Genomic DNA, 20,058 nt, shown 5'->3' with positions numbered 1-20,058 from the left:
ACAAGTACAAATAGTGATGCAGATTAACACTAGGCGATTTCCTATGCATATATTGACTTGGGACTATATTAGGGGGAAGCACAGGCGAAGCACTGCTACTTGGGTGCAGAGATATCACGCCCAAGTAGCAGTGCTTCGCCTGTGCTTCCCCCTAATATAGTCCTTAATATATAAGTCAATATCTGCCTAGGAAATCGCCTAGTGTTAATCTGCATCACTATTTGTACTTGTTGTGAATACGCAGGCCACAAGAAGTAATTCGTTTTTTTTTTTTTTTTTATATCACTTTTACTCAGGACATGCTAGCTGGCAACAAAGGATTCCATTCATTATGCTAAGCTAGCGCTGACCCTGTCAAACTAAAACAATGCATGCACTGAGACAAAAATGCATTTGCCCACCTATCTAAATGTAGGAAAGAAGGTGAATAAGCCCTATTTCAAAAAACGGTGGAGTGTTCCTTTAAGAAACGCGTAGTTTATTCCAAGCGCGCGGTCTCTTTTTTTCTGGGGCATGAGCGATGAATCACAAATTAATCACTCGTTTGAGTCGATTCTGTTCAATGACTTGATCAAACAAGTTGGCAAAACTGTCTAAATTGGTTCGCTTATCAGTTTGAATGATGCAGTCAGTTTCCTGCATGCACTGAATCGTCTGAACTGGTTTCTCGCTCGAAGTCGTAATAGGAGATTAAGAGCGTTAAGCAAATCTGCAAATGCATCCTATTGCTTACAAGTAATGAAGATCTTAATTAGTGGAAAATCTGCATATGCTGTCTGTGAACGATTCCACAGGTAGAGCTATATTAGATTTCATTCCATTCAGGTAATACATTTTACAACCAAACAGATTATTATGCCACGATACCACTACTAGAAAGTATGACCAGTATTACCAGTTTTTTGGACATACCTTAATTTATACGTTAAATAAGCTACCATTGTTCACAGAGTATGAAATGAACACCCGCGGTAATTTGTGTGTATTGCGCAGTGGCGGTCACCTGTTCGTCTTGAAAACGAACGCCTTTGCTTAGACACAGACACAGTTAACCAGTTTACACGCGCCTACAGAAATATACATTTCATTACATTGAGGAACAGACGGAAGAAGATCCATCAATGTGCATTTGATTGTTGTTTGTGTTCTGATGTTCAGTAGCGGTGATGAGCGCGAGCACATGTGAAGAGTTAACTTTCTTCTCCACGTGGCTCCCTTTACATGCATCTGAACGCAAAACTCTGCATGTTCACTTTATTTCGACATTGTCTAATAATCCAAATGTAGTTGTATAAGTTATTTTTTATACAATCCAAAGGACATGCAATGATTTTGGGGCTACAGAAATAATGCTTGTCTCTTCTGTGTTTGTTGCAAAGATAGCCCATCTAATTATGATACTATCATTTAATTATCTATACTATACTATCATACTAATTATCATTTAAATTAAATGCCTAATAAAATTAAATATCTAAATAATAACGTTATTATATATATGCCTATATGATCCGAAGTAACCAGTAACTAGCTACTTGAGTAGTTTTTTCATTTGATACTTTTTTACTCTTACTCAAGTAACTATTAAGATTATTACTTTTAGTAAATATTTCTATAAGTACTTATACTTTTACTTGAGTACGATAGAACGATAGATAGATAGAACGATAGAACGATAGATAGAACGATAGATAGATAGAACGATAGAATGATAGATAGATAGAACGATAGATAGATAGAACGATAGAACGAAAGATAGAACGATAGATAGATAGATAGATAGATAGATAGAACGATAGAACGATAGAACGATAGATAGATAGATAGATAGATAGATAGATAGATAGATAGATAGATAGATAGATAGATAGATAGATAGATAGATAGAAAATATGCGTTCAAATTATACTCTAATTAATATACAGTAGTGGCCAAAAGTCATGTCCGGCCTCGGAAGATTGACATCTTGACCCTTTATTCAAATATTATTGAAAATGTGTTGAAGATTTAAGCATATTGTGTAGTTGTGCTTGGAATATTTTTTTATCATTATTTGTGATCACAATGAAATATGCCACATTTTTGGTCAGACTGTTATACGAACACATGCAAAAAAAAAAAAGAGAGAGAACCAACAAAATATTAATAACTAATTATGTTGTCAATGCATGCTTTTTCCTGTGAGCTTATTTGTTTTTCTATGCATTTTCTTTTTTGCATAGTAAAATAAAACCTGTAGCTGTAAATAATTTTGCCAGATAAATTCCTTAACCAAGTTTAGTGTTTTGTACTTCTCATTTTTAAATATTTTACAAAAATAAATACTTTTCCCTTATATAGTGATTGTTTAATCGAACTTGTAGGGTCATTAAAAACAAATATCTCCAGCAGATATCACTTTTGGCCATTACTGTATTCATCAATGTGTGGGAAAACATTCATAAAAGACAAATTTCAAAGCAAATAAACAAGTAGAGTAGGAATTATATATTTCATGTTGCTCTGCAAGATGCTGGGTAACCATAGAAACACAGCACTGCATATACCTCTTCACAGTCTAATCACAATCACAAAAAGCAGCTAATTCAGACACATTCCCTGCGTCCCAATGTGCATACTATCCACCCTATCTGTCCTAAATAGTATTGACAATTACTAATGGCACATACTATTTAGGATGGATAGTATGCACATTGGGACGCAGGCATTGTGTCAGACATAGGCTACGTTCACACTGTCAGTCCAAATCCGATTATTTGTGTATCCAATTGGAATCTGATCAAAAATGATTGACTGTCCACACTGTGTATCGCAACTGTTCTGATCCGATTTGTGTGTCCATGCCAATCTTTCGTTTTCCGGAATATCTGCATTGGATTCTATGGCAATGACGTTGCTAGGTATACGCAATAGAGATGTTGTTTTATTTCCAATATGACAATGTGTAGCGGCTGGCTGGACTACTGTGTCTTCTGAGGCAGCGGCAGAACCGTAGGAGGCTGGTATGAGCAGCTTTACTCCATGTTGTCGTCTCCGCCAACGAAACGTCTCCATTATTTTGTCATTTTCTGCTCGTCTGGCACTTTGCAACAACACACCCTTGTTTCAGCAGCGACTTTCAACATGTTTCCTATAACGTCTGACGTTTACGGGCCGTCAAAACGTCACATAAACCATGCGAAATAAAATCAGAGCGGTCAGACTGAAACGGATCTCCAGAAATGTAATTGAATAGGATTTCAAACCATATATGAATGCAGCTTGAAGCGGATTTTGTGTGATTTTTTACCATTCACACTTCACACTCGGATTCCAATCGGATATGCACAAAAATCGGATTTGTACCACGTAGTCAATAAAAAAAATCTTGTATCAAGACAAACACAAAGCTATACACAGACCCCTAAGGCATAATATTGTTCACATTATGATGGCAAAAGCTTTGGCTCAGAGCCAGACAAATAAAAGTTCTGTCGGTCCATACTCACCCACTGTGGCTCTGATGAGCGGTGAAGAGTCTCCAATGTTCTGCAGACACTCATTTTTGATGAAGTCAGACACGCCGTTTGGGAAGTTCTGGTAATGGGCCTTAACATTGTTCTTCAAAATGAGGCCACTGAGAGAGCGAGTAGGCTCATCTATGAGAAAGAAAGGATGAAAAGCATTTCTTTCAGACTGGGTGGAAAATACAGCCCTCGGCAAAGGCCAAGATTAGAATTAAAGGAAAGAAAGACACAAACAACTGCAGGGATAAACTGTAATAAATATTCATATTATAAGAATGCATGTATTATTACAAATTTAAAATATAAAACAAAAACATGTGGCTTAAAGGGATCGTTTACCCAAAAATGAAAATTAGCCCATGATTTACTCACGGGCCGGAAGCTAGATAGTTTACTTTATAAAGTTTTAAATATGGATATTTTTCTTACAAAAACTCATCGCTTCACTTCAGAAGGCCATTATTAACCCCCCGCAGTCGTGTGGAGCACTTTTATGATGGATAGATGCTCTTCGATGGATTTCAAAACAGAAACGGCCATTCACTGCCATTATAAAGCTTGGAAGAGCCAGGACATTTTTTAATATAACTTTTAAAGTCATATACACCTAGGATGACTTGAGAGGGTGAGTAAATCATGGGCTAATTTTCATTTTTGGGGGGACTATCCCTTTAAAAATTCTAATAATTAAAACGCACTGCGTGGATGCTTAATAAAGAAGTGCCTTCTGTTTTGAAATAATACAATATCATATAATATAATAAATACAAATATTTTATTTTTAATTGTTTAAAATAAACAAAACTACAGCCAAAACTGTTGAGCCAACTGGTTGGGTGAATGTTTAATTATGGACCTTCTGTTTTATATTATATCAAATTTGACACTTATAAAAAAATGTTGTTTAAAATAAAAAGTTAATAAATTGTCTTTAAAATAAAACTACAGCTCACACTAAAAAAAACCTCATTGTTCAGCTCTGAGCTGGTTTGGGAGATGCTTAATAAAGAACCTTCTGTTTTTAAATGGACCTTGGGCTAATTCAGGAAAAAGAGGGAGAAACCTTGGCAGATGAACTTGTGTCGTTTCAAAACATGCTCTGTGACCTGGGGCTTGACGGAGGACACAGATTCAAAAGGTCAGTGCAGCTAAGCTCCCAGTGCACTTGACAGATTACCACTGACCTGAAGTCACACCAGCTATAAAGACACTGGCTTCAGAAGACACTACAGAGACTAAACACCACCTAGAAATGAGCTTCGTTCTGCCTGACTCAACTCCCTTCCAGAAACAGCAATACAAGTCATATACTACACAACCTGTCATGGCAAACCTCATAAACTGCAACAACCACACTGCAGACTGACAAAAGATAATTTCCTGCAACTACTAGCAGTGCCTCCCATCACACAATGTGCCTATGTAAAAATCAAAAAGTTATAGGCTTTCAAATGAACATGACCCATATCTATCCATATGCTTGACTCTCACATCCCAAATCAAAATTATAAATCAAGCGTAATACAATAAGTTAATGTTAACATGCACATCTTACCTTCCGTCTTTAGCTTTGTGAGCACAAATATTAGGTAGTTGTTGAAGTCCGGGTATTGATTGAGCTGCTCAAGTTTCTGTGGTGAACATTAAGGAAAGGCATCCAGACCACAGAGACAGAGGATAATGCAAACAGCAGGGGAAATGTGCATCAGTGCACGTACTTTATGGACTAACCACGTGCTGTTTACAGTGGATGGATGATTGCATCAATGAATGAACCCATGAATATATGAGCGAATGGTTAATACGCAAATGATGTGTGAATATAATTTAACATTGAGTAAAAATTACTTGTATAAATAAAATAAAATATACTTGGGACAAAAGGCAATTAAAAAAATTTAATAAAAACACACATGACTTCACTGAGTAGCCTTTACAAACATTACAAAATGAAAATAATACAAAATAATTCAGTAAGTCTGCTATCATCTGAGATAATTCTGTAGAGCAGGGCTGGGCTGGCTAGGGAAAAGGAGCCAACTTGGCATGCCAATTTTGCAAATGGAGCTTGATGTAAGTAGTTTTAAGTTTTAGTACTATGTCGCGTTGATCAATACACCATTTCACGTCGCATTTTTATTAGCTAGTCAGTAGACGTAGGTCGTAGCAGCAAACACACTGTGAGATGATCATGCTAAATTTCTGACACTGTCAGAAAATTATCACAGACTATCTTTGGTCACAAGACCGTGACAACGGCCATCTTTTAACCTCTCTCACTGTACGGCGTAGGACCGTTTAGGAGCCACGACCACAGAAATTTGCAAATCTGGGACACCCCAGAATGGTACAATGTGTACCGGGCTTTAGCTTGTTCAGGTGTGTTTGATTAGGGTTGGAACTAAACTCTGCAGGACAGCGGCACTCCAGGACTGACGTGGCCCATCGCTGGTGTAGAAAGTGCATAGTAAAGGGGTGTCCAATCCTACTCCTTGAGGGCAACTGTCCTGCAAAGTTTAGCTCCAACCCCAATTAATCACACCTGAACCAGTGTAACCGGAATTCGAACTGGAGTCTCCAGTGTGGGAGGCGGGCACACAAAAAAGGACGCTAAAGACAGGCCTACGTCCGTTACACCAGCTAATCAAGATGTTATAGGCATACTAGAAACTTCCAGGCAGGTGTGTTGAAGCAAATTGGAGCTAAACTCTACAGGACAGTGGCCCTCCAGAACCGGGTTTGGACACCTGTGGCATAGATCATCTAACTCAGGGCCATAGATATATGGCCACAGCTTCCATTTAAAGAAAAAGCTTAAAGGGATAGTTCACCCAAAAATACAATTCTGTCATAATTTTCTCATCCATTTTTCCAAACCTGTAAGACTTTCTTTCTTCTGTGGAACATAAATGAAAAAAAAAAATTCTCTCTTTTTTTTTCTTCCATATAATGGAAATCAATGGTCACCAAAACTGTTTGGTTACCTTTTTTTTTAGCTAATTTGTATCCAAATAATCTATCTAGTTTTTACATACTGGCAATTAAGCAAAAATATATGACACGTATTTATATAACTGGATATATTTGTTGTGACATTCATTTTACCTGAAATTTTGAAAATTGTCTTTGACATTTAAAAGCTTAAAATGTCGTAAAGGTTTTTAGTATAGAATTTTTATAGCGTTATGGACAAAAGACTATGCATAATTTGCTAGATGAAGGGGCGTCACAGTTCACACACTGACACATCTTGCTCACTTCTCTCCCTATGTGAAATAAAGGCTGAAACATCTCTAATGTCAGATGTCTTTGTCTGAGCTGCATCCGATTATGTGACAGAAAATCGTGATAATACTCGCGCCACTGCAGATGGAGGTCCGTCTAATCTGCGTCTCATAACAGTGAGCTGCCTACCTAGACAACATTTCAGTTTGAATTGTTGCAAACGCTCCTATGATGCCCAAAATTGCTGTAAAACATATGTTTTGCGCACAACCCTAGCGTTTATTAGATAAGATGTATGAAATGAATCTCAAATATGAGTTTGTTTCAGCTAAACACGGCATTGATCTAAAGCATAAAGGGATAACTTAGTTCACGCAAAAACGAAAATTCAGTCAACATTTACGTAACGTTACCCCAATGTCTTTTTTCTTCTGTGGGACGTAACATTAAATGAAGATATTTTAAGCAATGTTGATACCGATTTTAGTGACCACTGACTTCCATTGTACGAAAAAAAAAAAAAAAAAACTGGCGTTTCTCAAAATTTCTTCATTTATGTTCCATACAACAAAAATACATTTTTTTATAACATGAGGGTGAGGCTGATTTGTTTTTGGGTGAACTAACACTAACGTTACCCCTTTAACTTAAACACTCCCCGACTTACAGCTATACACCTGCTGACACCATCCAGTCACCATCCAAATCTACAGATAAAATATAAACAAACCAAATGGCTAACTGCGTGTCTTTCAAATCTCAAACACTACCTAACGTATGAGCTAATCACAGGCCAACTCCTCCTGACCTCCGCCATCCCCTCGTTCGCCCGACATCCTCCAGCACTGTTTTACAGTGAGGTAAAGGATACTTGTTGGACGGATCGTTGCGTTGATGTGTCCGGGGACTGTGATTCCTTGAGCAGCTGTAGGATCTGCTGAAGTCCCTGCTCGTCGGGTTTCCACTGGCACTCCATCTTGTATGTCTGGAGTCTCTCTCTCTCTCTCTCTCTCTCTGTGCGTGTGTGTATGTGTGTGTAGGCGCACAGATCTACACCCTTTCACATCAAATAACGGCCTCCACCTTGACCTTCAGCTTCAAGACCGACTGTTATCGAGCGGAAGATGAGGTCTCCTCGAGAGTTTACAGTGGATGGACCCGTGTGAAACGAGCGTGTTTCGCGGGCGTTGGGTGGTGGTGACGCTAGGCTAGCTTACATACATGGACTCAGTCTGGTCCGGATCACCGCACATCGACAGCGATAAGCCTCTGTGCGGCACTGCCTGGGTCCTAGCGCTCGTCGAGTCGCTGTACAGGATTTGGCAGGGAAACCCTAAAATTGACCCCCAATTAATTTCGTTACAGGCCCGGCTAGCTCAGTCGGTAGAGCATGAGACTCTTAATCTCAGGGTCGTGGGTTCGAGCCCCACGTTGGGCGAATTACTTATTTACAGTTGCGTCATTGTTCTGTGTAACTTACAATAATTAAACTAGACGAAACAAATGCAAACAACAACTCAGTGCATGAGGGTGAGTAAATGATGACAGAATTTACTTTTTTGGTGCATTATATACTGAAGAGACTTTAATTAACTGAAAAACTTTTCAAAGTGATTTAGATGAGCAATATTACATGAGTAGCAGTGCGATATGGCTGTAAACCCGCTTTTGAGTGGAACTACTTCCTTCCGCTACGGATTCAAATCTGACAGTTGTGACCAAGCCTCCGTTATTCTAAAAGTGTCAGTTTAGAGCTAGAAACGAAGAAACGTTAGTTTCATTTAAGCCTATTGTAATATGTAGATTATTAGAGAGAGAGGGGTCGACTAAACGTGTGTATTACCTGCATCTTGCTGATATTCTTGATAATAACAAAATCAGTGTGAATGTCCGCTGAGAAAAGCGATATCTTTTTCTTTGTCCTTTTAACAGTTGAAGGGATTTACAACCTTGTTTCAGCCCCTTTCAATATAAAAGTCTTTGCTCCTGACCATAGCTCCTGTCTGACCCCTGACTGACTCGTAAAGATATTTGCTGCCATCTAAAGGTGTAATAATGTAACTTTCACTGAAGTCGAAATCACAATCACTATGGAGCGTCTCAATACCAAATACGGCATGTTATTTATATACAATATTTTTTATTGAAAAATAATATTTAAATAAACCATGTTAGCCATTATAAAAGTATAAGTTTGTACAATAGCACAAAAAAAAAAACACACAAGCAAACAGTTCAGTTAAAAAGTAAAAAAGCTAGTTATAGAACAGAATTTCAGTTAACGTTACGGTTAAATATGAAGTTATGAAACTTAACTTTGCCCTTGGCCAAATCGATTTGCTCTTGAACAAGTAATAGATTCATAACACCAAAGATTGCCCGCTTGATATACCCCAAATTAATTATACCTCACCTCATGTTTAAACTATGTACATAAGGGCCAGCTGCTAATTCCTGAAGGACTGGCCGAGATAAAGCTGTTCACGCAGGTAACGTTACATGAGCGCTGAACGACCGTTGACGGTCTGGAGCTCACAGAAAACGTCTAAACAAGTGTGCGCTGTTTATATATAAGTTGCATATTTGATGTCTATATAACTACATTCTCACCTAAAAAAAACTTCTTAAAACTAACTTACATTACACAATAAAACTAAGTAGTATTTTGTAAAATGACGGTGGTTTGCCACGACGCTTTCTGTGAGAAATGTTGCAAGCGGAGTGATACAATCGGTGAAACGGTTAGAGTGCTGATTCTGGGGGGAAATCGCACGGCCGGAAAAGGCTCTCAGCCAATCAGTTTCGAGAACCAGAGAGAACTGTTGTATAAAATGAATACAAAACCTATACATTTTCATCAAAGGGAGACAGTAATATCCTCCTCCTGGGACCCAGGAATAGACTTTTGTCTACTGTAGTGGACATCATTTTTTAGTGAATTTCTCTGACATCATACATGTCACATGTCACAACCTGGGTGTCCTGTAAAGAGCACATTCAGGGCTTTTCAGAGATACCAAATGTTTGGAGGTTTCTCCATGAAAACTTCTCCTTGGTCTTTAAAAATGTCCGACATTTATTTAGTGATCAAATGTAGCACATGTATGGAAATATGATAATATATTGTAATTATAATTTAAATCGGACTACTTTTCAAATTGTATTTCATAAATCAACATCTTCAAATAAAAAAATTACTTTTCTGTTACAGAACAGGGCATTGATTTCATACGTGTCCACTGTAGAGGACATCAGGACTTAAATCATTGAGGGACCATCAAAATAAAGTGAAACCCTTAGCCTCTTGACTTCATGTCCGTGAGAGTTGAGCAAATCTCACTTCATCACAAACCACAATTTCAGAATTTGATTGACTTAAATATAGAATTTTAAATAAATAAAAAAATCTGATTATTTGCCCATTTCTGTTTTTATTTAAATATCAACTGGGGAAACACATTCACATCTTATGAGCATTTTGATAAACTCAGGATCTGGACAGCCAAAGTATTCAAACCCTCAATCAATACTATCACATTAAAAATAAAATACGTTTTTATACTTCTCATGCATGCATGGCACCCTGACCACATACGAAACATCAACCGCCCATTTCTCTTCCAGCAGAACATCTTGCTTCTGTTTAGAACACATACAGCAACACTTTTAATAGCATTTATCAACACTTTAAAGTGTATGTTGCTGGTTAAAAGGGTTGAAAAATAAAGAGGGTTCACAGTTATCACCTGATTGCTTCTCTATTCACATTTCTTCCATTTCCCTTTAAAAAGGAATACAAAAATGCACACAATACCAAATTAGAGGAACATCACTTCATTAAAGTGATTCAATTCCTTACTTGATTTCAACAACTCAAGGCAACAGTAACTGGCTTAAAACAGCAGGAGGTAGATGATGCAAAAATACTGAGCTTGAATGGGCTGTGTCTACGGTGTGTGCAGATCAAGGATACCCCTTCACTCTCGTAATATAATATACTAAAGCTGAGAGTCTTGAACTCACTGGATTCACTCTAACAGTAGTGCAGACCGCAAAGGTTTAAAAGTCCTTCGGCTGATCTTTCTTTCCTGCTCCAATATTCCCAGAGGCCTCGCCTTTCTAGAGGGAGTGTGACACAAGATCTCATCAAGGGTCTGTTTGGTGATCTGACCGGCCTCCTCTAACCGTCTCACCACCCGCTCCACATGTCCCTCCCACAGCCCATCAGCACTCTTCTTCCTCAATTCATTAACCTGAGAGAGGGAAAATGGGAGAGGAAACACACAAAACACGTTTTATAACCTGTTCTGGTTTAATTTATTAAAATTATTTTAATACAAGAGGTGTTTGGCTTTTTTATAAATTGAGGATCTGGGCTCAGCTGCAACAAAGCAAAGGGTACCCTTACTGTGCGTTCACACCGCCGCCGGCGAGAGCGTCAAAGTGGCCGGAAGTCATTCATTTTCAATGAGAGCTGGCGGCGAGCTCCGGCGAGGGCGGCGCGGCGCGTCTTGGACGGTGAGAGCGGCGAAGAGAGTTGAAGTCAGGTCAACTTTATGGTAATAAGCTATGACGCGGTTCGGCGGCAACCAATCAGAATGTAGAAGTCTTCCGCCTGAGAGGATTCCAGAGAACCCAATCCTGTAAACTTTGGTGTATTTCGATCTACATCAGAGCGTCCCCGAATCTTTCTCCGGCGTCGTTTGGCAGGGCGGCGAGAGCGAATTTTGCCACTTTCGCCGGTGGCGGTGTGAACGTACAGTTAGTGAAACATGGGTTGTGAGAAAAAAAAAAAAAACCAGGGTCCACTTAAGGTACCTCAAAGTCATTAATAAGTATTTCCCCTTAATTGCTTAAGTGTTCCCTTAAGTTCTGTTATGGGTTGCAACAAAGTGCTTAGTGACCATTTCACCCTTAAAGTCCACATGAATTCAAAATGGACCCTATTTACTTTGTTAGCGCATATTACTAGTCTTGTGGTGAACAATTAATCCGTGCAAGTTAAAACACGGAAAAAAATGTTTTGGCTTCGTAATCTTTAATCAAAATCTGAAAATGCCCCTCCTCTCTGCCTTGGAGGACCTTCCCTGATGACGTATGCTTGACGGCTTGGGTTGAGAAAGGCTTAACCACTCCCCTCAAACCGTTAGTCTGTAATGAGCGAGAGATGGAGAGGAGGAGCACTAGAGTAAAACCCTGCCCTCTGTTCAATATTCCTTTTCACTGGGAAATACGTCACAGCACTGGAGAAAAGTCGTTTGCAACTTCCGGTTCACGCGGACTTTAAAAAATTAAGGGACCAAAACACGTCCCAATGGCTGTGCCTTCAGTTATTTCCCTAATTCAAATATTGTAATACAGCTGTACAACTGTAGTAAAGGTAAATGTTTTGTTTATGGGAGATGTCGTAAGTATAGCAGCTGCTTCTCCATTGCCGTGTTTTGCCAGAAACTATCGGAAAACGATTAGTGTAAACACTTAGGTAAGGATGACTTAAAGGGATACTCCACTTTTTTCGGAAATAAGCTCATTTTACATCTCCCCCAGAGTTAAACAGTTGAGTTTTACCGTTTTAGAATCCATTCAGCCGAACTCCGGGTCTGACGGTACCACTTTTAGCATAGCTTAGCACAGATCATTGATTCTGATTAGTCCAGTAGCATTTCTTTCAAAATTACCAAAGAGTTTCAATATTTTTCCTATTTAAAACTTGACTCTTCTGTAGTTAAACCGTGTACTAAGATCGACGGGAAATGAAAAGTTGCGATTTTCTAAGCCTATATGACTAGGAACTACTCTCATTCCGGCGTAATAATCAAGGAACTGTGCGGCTGTACCATGAGTGCAGCAGGCGTAGTGATATGACGCAGCGCCTGAAAATAGGTCTAATAGGTTAGACAAACTTAGTCCCGGTCACGTTGGAAGAAGTTACCGAGCTGGGGACTATTTTCAGGCGCTGCGTCATATCATTACGCCTGCTGCACCCATGGTACAGACACACAGTTCCTTGATTATTACGCCGGAATGAGAGTAGTTCCTAGCCATATCAGCCTAGAAAATCGCAACTTTTCATTTTCCGTCGATCTTAGTACACGGTTTAACTACAGAAGAGTCAAGTTTTAAATAGGAAAAATATTGAAACTTTTTGGTCATTTTGAAAGAAATGCTACTGGACTAATCAGAATCAATGATCTGTGCTAAGCTATGCTAAAAGTGGTACCGTCAGAACCGGAGTTCGGCTGAATGGATTCTAAAACGGTAAAACTCAACTGTTTAACTCTGGGGGAGATGTAAAATGAGCTTATTTCCGAAAAAAGTGGAGTATCCCTTTAAAGGAGCTGTATGTAAGAAATGTATTTCAATTAATAATAAAATGGCCCTGATATGTCACTAGACATTAAGAAATCATGTCCATTTCAAATACTTACATCACTGACAACAGTAGTCCGGCCAGGATATTGTCATTTGAAAAGTGAAGTTGCAGCCCTCAACTGATGTTGATGTTGTCATGTTGTGTTTTGGCCTGAAGCCCCACCCTCCACCTATCTACCAATCACGAAGTCAGTAGTGTTTTGGCATCCGGGTTGCCAGCTCTGCTCTAGTTACCTCAGCTGCTGCTACAAACGTTCGTGCTGGATCCTGCAGCCTATGTGGCAACCTCGAATCAGGGGGGAGGGGGAGGGGATACACCGCTCTACAGTAATTTGAAAGTGATTGCAGTACCAGTTTTGGCCACAATCTTACATACGGCTCCTTTAAGACGATTGTTGCAACGCTCTTCAAGAAATCCCTTGCCTCAAGGGTTTTCATGCAACCGGGCCCAGAGGTTCCATGTTTGTTTTTTATATACATTTCCTGTAAAGTTTTTGTACACTCTCGACTGAATTTGAATGTTTATCATGATCTTAAAACCATTTTTCTTATATGCTTAAATTCAGTTTTGTAGCAAATATACAATAATGTTCAAAAGTTTGGGATCGGTAAGAGTCTTTTAGGTTTTTGAAAAATCTCACATACTGTGAAGTAATACAATATAATCAAATTTATTGTTTTAAGGAATTTTGAAATGAATGAATTGGACCAGAATGTAAAAAAAAACAAAAAACAATGCCACAAGTGCCTAGCAGTAAGGGAATCTCGTAATGTTTAAAATGCACCTCTGAACAGAATGACATGACTGTGCAGAGTTAGCACAGTTAGTTTTGATTTGTTTTACATTATTAATATTGTTGACTGCATAATTCTATTTGTTTCATAGTTTTGATGACTTTACTTTTACTCTTAAATGAAATAGTCATGGTGAATGAGTAACAATAATTAAGAAAAAGTATTGTAGGTGTGTAGCTGATCTCACCACTTCCTGGGAGAACTCTGTTTTCTTCACAAACACTGGAGTCTTAGACACTTGGGCTGCTGTGAGGGTGGCGATTGCCTCTTTCATGGACCCGTTCATAGCCAATATGAGAACCTAGAAACAGAGCAGTTACACATATGCAAGCTCTCTTTCAAAGACTGATTTAAACGCACACTTACTCTCAGGTTCTGGCATGGCCGACTGTGCGTGCTCATGATCTGCGAGTAGAATGTCTGGGCTCTCCCTATGTCATTCTACAACATACATCAAGTTGATCAAATTAGGATTTACTGTTAATATATCAAAAGATGCAACATCGTCTGTGATTCAATTACAATTTCACAACATCTGAATGCTATTTAACTACTAAAATTTGATATTACACCCACCCAGTTAATTTGTATGGCATTACATAACATACGAGAAAGATGTATCCTTTCATTTTAAATTGGATATTGACATTTTAATCATCTTACCTGTTTGAGAGCAAGAGCAGTTGCAAAGCAATAGGCATGTCGAGGGATGAGATTGCCTTTTGTCTGACCTTCTTCCAACAGGGTCAAACAGATATGATACGACTTCGAGGTGTTCTGCCAATTCCAAGGTACAAAAACACATGTGTACACGGCTAATGAATGACATCTATAAAAATCTGTTGTACTTGCATAACTTAAAACTACAGTGAGAAACTAATGCTCAAAAAAAAACAAGCCACAAGATGGTTACTCATTGTACCTGTTATTGTTCTGTATGTGCTGAAAATACCGTTTGTCTTTTCTGGGATTATAGTAATTCATTGGTGATAATGATTCTTAGGCCCGGTTTCAAAAACAGGGCTGAGACTAAGCCAGGATTAGGCCTTAGTTCAATTAGGGCATTTAAGTATTACAGGTGTGCATCTTGAGACAAAACAATGGCACTGACATAGTTTAAGATATGTCAGTGCAGGTTGCTTTTAGTTAAAACAGCTCAAACGTGCATTTTAGTCTGGGTCTAGCTTTAGACTTGTCTGCGAAAAACGGGGGTAGATGTTTTTAATACAAAGCATACAATACTTGCTTCTACACTGTCTTTACCAGTTTATAACAAGTAGCAAAGGCTAGTATGAAGGTGTCCTTGTTGAACGGCACTCCTTGTTTTTTCATTTCTCCCACCACCTCCAGGCCACCTGTGAGAACACGATCAGTCATCCACTGAAACCATGGCAACAACAGATAGACAACTTTGCATTTTTGCAGATAGGAAGTAGGGTTGGGCGATGTCCCCTAAATTGGCAGTTGACGATGTTTACAGTAAAACATCGCGATGGACGATGATATCGTCGGGGGGGGGGGGGGGGGTGCTATGGAATCGCGCTGACCATGACGAAGAGAGAGAGAGAGTAGCTACTTCTACTGTGTTTACGCCACGGGAATACTCGGCTTGGCATTTTGAAATATTTATATGTTTATTTGGCCGTTTAGGCTCGCAACCGAAGACAAAGACTATATGCTTGTCCGTGTTGCACTCGGAGCGCGCGCACAGCATCCTGTCAGTACAATTCAGTTCTCTTTCGCGACTTATCGCGCTTTTAATATTTCTTTTCAATATAAAGCACATCCTGCTCTTTTCTTTCTCATTCATTCATGTTTTATTATTAATAACTTTAAACAGAATCGTCAACTGAAATCTGCGCGGATTATCAACAATACGACACATTTATAGGACATAAAGGGTCTCTGCGGCAAAAGTGAAAGTACCAGCGGGTGAAATGTTTTGAAATGTCTCTTTGAACAGTAAAGCACCCGTTTCAATAAAAGGATATATTAAAGTTTATATAGCCTACTTTTACATTTTCGCTGCTGTTCTAAAATGATTTTCGCCATCACCTTAAACAAGCAGCAGCTGCTTGAATCCCAGTGCAGGAGCTGTAACTGTTAGGTTACCACAGAAACGAAAGCGGTTAGTTGATTGCTGTGGTGACTCGTGACACTCGCGAACAGCACTGAACACGCACGTCTTAATTTTTTTATCGTTCGTTGGTAAAGGGTGAGAGACCTTGCGAGCCACATGATTTTTGCCTAAGAGCCAGGTGTGGCTCGTGAGCCAGGTTCCCAACCACTGGTGTACACACGAACACGAACTGCCGTGAGACTGGGCTGGTCTGACAGGGTGGGGGGCGTGGCATCACGATGGTGGCTCACCATCGTGATGTCGGTCAGCCATCACGATGGACGATGATATCGTCCATCGGCACAACCCTAATAGGAAGCTGTACCGATGAAGGATTTGTTTGTGGTGATTAATTAATTCCCTCGAAAATCTTAGATAAGCATTTGTCTCACTGGCTTTTCAAATACGAGACATTTCAGTTCTTTAATTTATCTGACACATTTTTAAGCCAACAGGAAAGGCAACCAGAGAACAATACAATTATCTGATTGATCGTGAAGTTTCTTTCTTCATGAGAATAGATAGATAAGCTGAAGAAACTTACTTTCGAAGCACTGTTTAGTGAAAAGTATGTCAATGGCAATGTTAAAGGATGTAGAGTCTGGAAAGAATCCTTTGAGAGCCTAAGCAAGAAAAAGAAAAAGTCAAATCTCACTACAATCCGTCCACTACTACATGGTCATCCAGTAAACAGAATTGCCTTTGCACAATGTGTAGGTGTTCATTTTCACCTACTGGATCTGTCAGAGTTGTGGCTGCCAGCTCCTCTAAACCCAGCTCATAACATAACCTCATGAAAAGAGGCCCAAACTTGAATTCCCCAAATGGCATGTTACGATTCTCTTTATGGTACCTGGAATGGACATAAATAAAAAGAGAGCAGTGTTAAAGGGTTAGTTCACCCAAAACTTTCAGTCCCCCATTAACTGACACTTTGACATTTCAAAAAGTTAATTAAGAGATTGTAAAACGATTCCATATGATTTTGGCGGTTTATTTAAAATTTTCGGATACATTTTCTGAACAAAGCTTAAATTTAATCTGTTCATTATATAAAGCAATCGAGTCTCTTCAGAAAATTTGGAATAAACCGCTAAATTCATATGGATTAGTTTTACGGTCTCTTTATGAACTTTTTGAAGCGTCAAAGTGGTAGTTGCGTAGCTGTCAATGGAGGGACAGAAAACTCTCATATTTCATCAAAAAGATCTTCATTAGTGTTCGGAAGATGAATAGGTTTGAAACAATATGAGGGTGAGTAAATGATGACAGAATTTTCATTTTTGGATGAACTAACCCAGAAAAATATTAAATATTAGAAAAACATTAAGATGAATATTATGCTGAATGCAACTAAAACACTATAAATTTGCTTCTTGGGTAAACATACACTACCATTAAAATGTTTGGGTCAGTAAGCTTTTTATTTTATTTTTCAAATAAATCAAGACTTTTATTTAGCCAGGATACATTAAATTGATCAAAAGTGACAGGAAAGACACATAACTTCCTATTTAAAGTATCCTTTCCAAAAAAATTAATAATAATAATTCAAGCAGCACAACTGTTTTTTGGGGGGGTTTTTTTACATTGAAAATAAGCAATCTTTCTTGAGCACCAAATCAGCATGTTGGAATGATTTCTGAATGATTATGTGACACTGAAGACTGGAGTATAACAGGAATAAATAAATTACATTTTAATTTATATTAAAATAGAAAACAATAATTAATGATAACAATAATATCACAGCTAATCACAGTTTTACTGTATTTGTGATCAAATATATGCAGCCTTGGTGACCATCAGAGACTTCTTTCAAAAAAAAGCATCTTACCATACCCAAACACAGTAGTGTAAACATCCTTGTAATATAAACCATATCTATATAAGGAATAACTGATGCAATTTTACCTGTAAATGGCATTTCTTGCCATAATAACATCTTCAGCAGACTGGCATAAATGCAGAAGCATTTTCAATTCATCCTTTAAAATTAGCTCATTTTTCTCTATTTTCTGATGTACTTTATCAAAATAATAACCTGTAAAAAAAACAAGTGACATTCAGAACAAGGGAGAAAATTACGTTTCAGTTCTGAGTGTTAAAGGTGCACTCAGTCACGTGTGTTTATGTTGTGCTGGCCAATACAACAGTTGAGGAAATGTGATGCATGAATATTGTAATAGCATTAAGCATAAACTCAGGTTTCAATGATCAATGCCATTGTAGAAATTCACTACTGAATTTAAAACTTTTTTAAAACAATTAGTAGTACTCAGATGGTCATGCAATCTCATGTCGGCCCCCATGAGGCCACCCACTTTCATGTTAAATAAAACAGCTTTTGTCGACATGACTGCAGTGACATTCAATCTTGTGTGGGTGCAAATGTTTAAAAAAAAAAAAAAAAGAGAGAGAGTTCTATTCATTTCTTTATGTGTAGAACTTTTTAATGAGACAAATATGACTGAGTGCACCTTTGAAGTAATGAAACACCAGAAAGTGGTACCAAGTTATTTAAATCAAGCCAAATGACACATGCCTTTTGACCCTGAGACTCGGTGAGCAACAGCAAGTTTCTTCTGCTGAAAATCCTGCAGCTTCACCACATCTTCAGACAAGAGATGACGTTTGGCTGAAAAGAGTGTTTGCAAACATGTCAGTTTATCACCTATCGTTACTGTCTGAAAACCCAAATATTAAAATGTGTCAGTAGACATTTATTTTGACCACCTTCATCACATTTAAACCCAGATCAAAAATTTAAACCAGACAGTTTAGTTTTTAGAGGGTTTTGGGCACTTTTCACCTAGTCTGACTGGGAAACAAACCATCTTGGATGTTTTTCCAACATTAATACAACACGGACAGAAAAATGTAAATAAAAAACGACAGTCCAGTAAACAAAAAGGGGGGGCAAACGGTGACAAATTCTTCAATGCGGAGACAACAGTGTTGTATTACCAATCACGTCAATAATCTCCTCTACTCTGCGGTGTGTTTGTGTGTGTGTGTAAGCTCTACTAACTTACTGCTCAATGACATTGGCCTTGACTTTTAGAGCCACTTTCTATGGTATGTTCTCATTGTCTAAAGACAGAATAAATACAGCGTTATACGCATATTACCTCCATGTCGACATTTTAAACAGTCTGACTGTAGGGCTCCTGCTGCTGTTCTGCTCGCCTCGGTCAGTATAATACGAGCACAGGCGTTCAGTCCTCGCAACGCCATGTCTGCCTGAACTCACGGGTAGTCAGTCACATTGTGCAATTTCTATGCGAATAATTATTTCAGCAGGTAAAATTATTTATTTGTATTAATTGAACAACACATATTAGAATAAAATATTTAAAGTACATCAAGAACATTATCTATCATTTACAATACAAATAATAATAATAATAAAAACCATTTACTAAACCTGAGAACACCCCCGTTGTAGGTCGAAATGGAACATTCCAATGTGGCGTTCTCCTGTTAACCCCATAGACAGTATATAAAGGTTAACCCGGTATGTTTACAATGTATTATTGTTTCTCATAAAATATTATTTCAAATATTAATTCAGAAAATATTGAGATTGTGACTGTGAAGGCACTTATTTTAATAGTGGTTTAAACAACACGCTACATTACAGCTAGACCTGCAAGCCATTTACCCCTTATATTCAAAAGTTTGAATCAGCAGATGGCGCTGTTGATCACAGACGAAACACTCTTTGGGATAATTATTCTATTTAAATGGAGGAATACAGAACTATTGTTTTCGAATTAAATAAACAAAGCCAATAGCAAGTTTGGCGAAGACAAACAAATTATTAATTGACTAACAAATATAATACACTGTCTTGTCTCTTCTCTGCTAAAAACAGCATAGCAGGTCAGGTTCACCAACAGAGAACAGACCAGCTTCACTAGGCTGTGAGACTGGCTAAAACTGGTATTGTAGGCTGGTTTAAACATTTTTCAGCATTGTTTCTAGGACTGATTTATTACTCAATTGCAAGTTAAAATGGCTGACAAGTAGCCTATTTTT

The 20,058-nt window shown here is 38.3% G+C and overlaps 2 protein-coding genes across 4 annotated transcripts in view; both read right to left on the bottom strand.

Annotated features, from left to right (window-relative positions):
• tnpo1 (transportin 1) overlaps positions 1-8,698 on the bottom strand; it is a 39,060-nt gene extending 30,362 nt beyond the window's left edge. Inside the window, exons 1-3 of one of the 2 annotated variants that reach the window (XR_014627873.1) lie at positions 7,603-7,985; positions 5,062-5,137; positions 3,489-3,638 (exon numbers count right to left, since the gene is read on the bottom strand). Coding sequence is in view for 1 of the 2 variants with exons in the window: in XM_084412917.1 (XP_084269043.1) it covers positions 3,489-3,638; positions 5,062-5,137; positions 7,603-7,707 (331 nt within the window). In the remaining variant the exon portion in view is untranslated. Of the gene's footprint in view, positions 1-3,488; positions 3,639-5,061; positions 5,138-7,602 lie in introns of both variants that reach the window. The other variant, XM_084412917.1, reaches the window with a different exon arrangement.
• Positions 8,699-10,126: 1,428 nt separating this feature from the next.
• Positions 10,127-19,296, bottom strand: ptcd2 (pentatricopeptide repeat domain 2). 2 transcript variants are annotated; one of them, XM_084415016.1, is made up of 12 exons: positions 19,149-19,296; positions 18,563-18,655; positions 17,932-18,061; positions 16,753-16,870; positions 16,562-16,640; positions 15,162-15,253; positions 14,562-14,675; positions 14,265-14,339; positions 14,086-14,199; positions 10,755-10,984; positions 10,478-10,512; positions 10,127-10,370 (listed from the first exon to the last, which is right to left on the bottom strand). In XM_084415016.1, exons 1-10 carry the CDS (start codon positions 19,252-19,254, stop codon positions 10,760-10,762), a joined length of 1,146 nt encoding a protein of 381 aa, XP_084271142.1. In that variant the 5' UTR covers positions 19,255-19,296; the 3' UTR covers positions 10,127-10,370; positions 10,478-10,512; positions 10,755-10,759. The 2 variants fall into 2 exon arrangements, with proteins under 2 accessions (XP_084271142.1, XP_084271141.1); XM_084415015.1 differs by having other exon boundaries at positions 10,141-10,984.
• Between the last annotated feature and the right edge of the window lie 762 nt (positions 19,297-20,058).

The sequence above is a fragment of the Rutilus rutilus genome (genome assembly GCF_951802725.1).
Source record: "Rutilus rutilus genome assembly, chromosome: 7".
In the NCBI taxonomy this organism is placed as follows: Eukaryota; Metazoa; Chordata; class Actinopteri; order Cypriniformes; family Leuciscidae; genus Rutilus; species Rutilus rutilus.
This window is presented reverse-complemented; position numbering and strand designations above follow the sequence as displayed.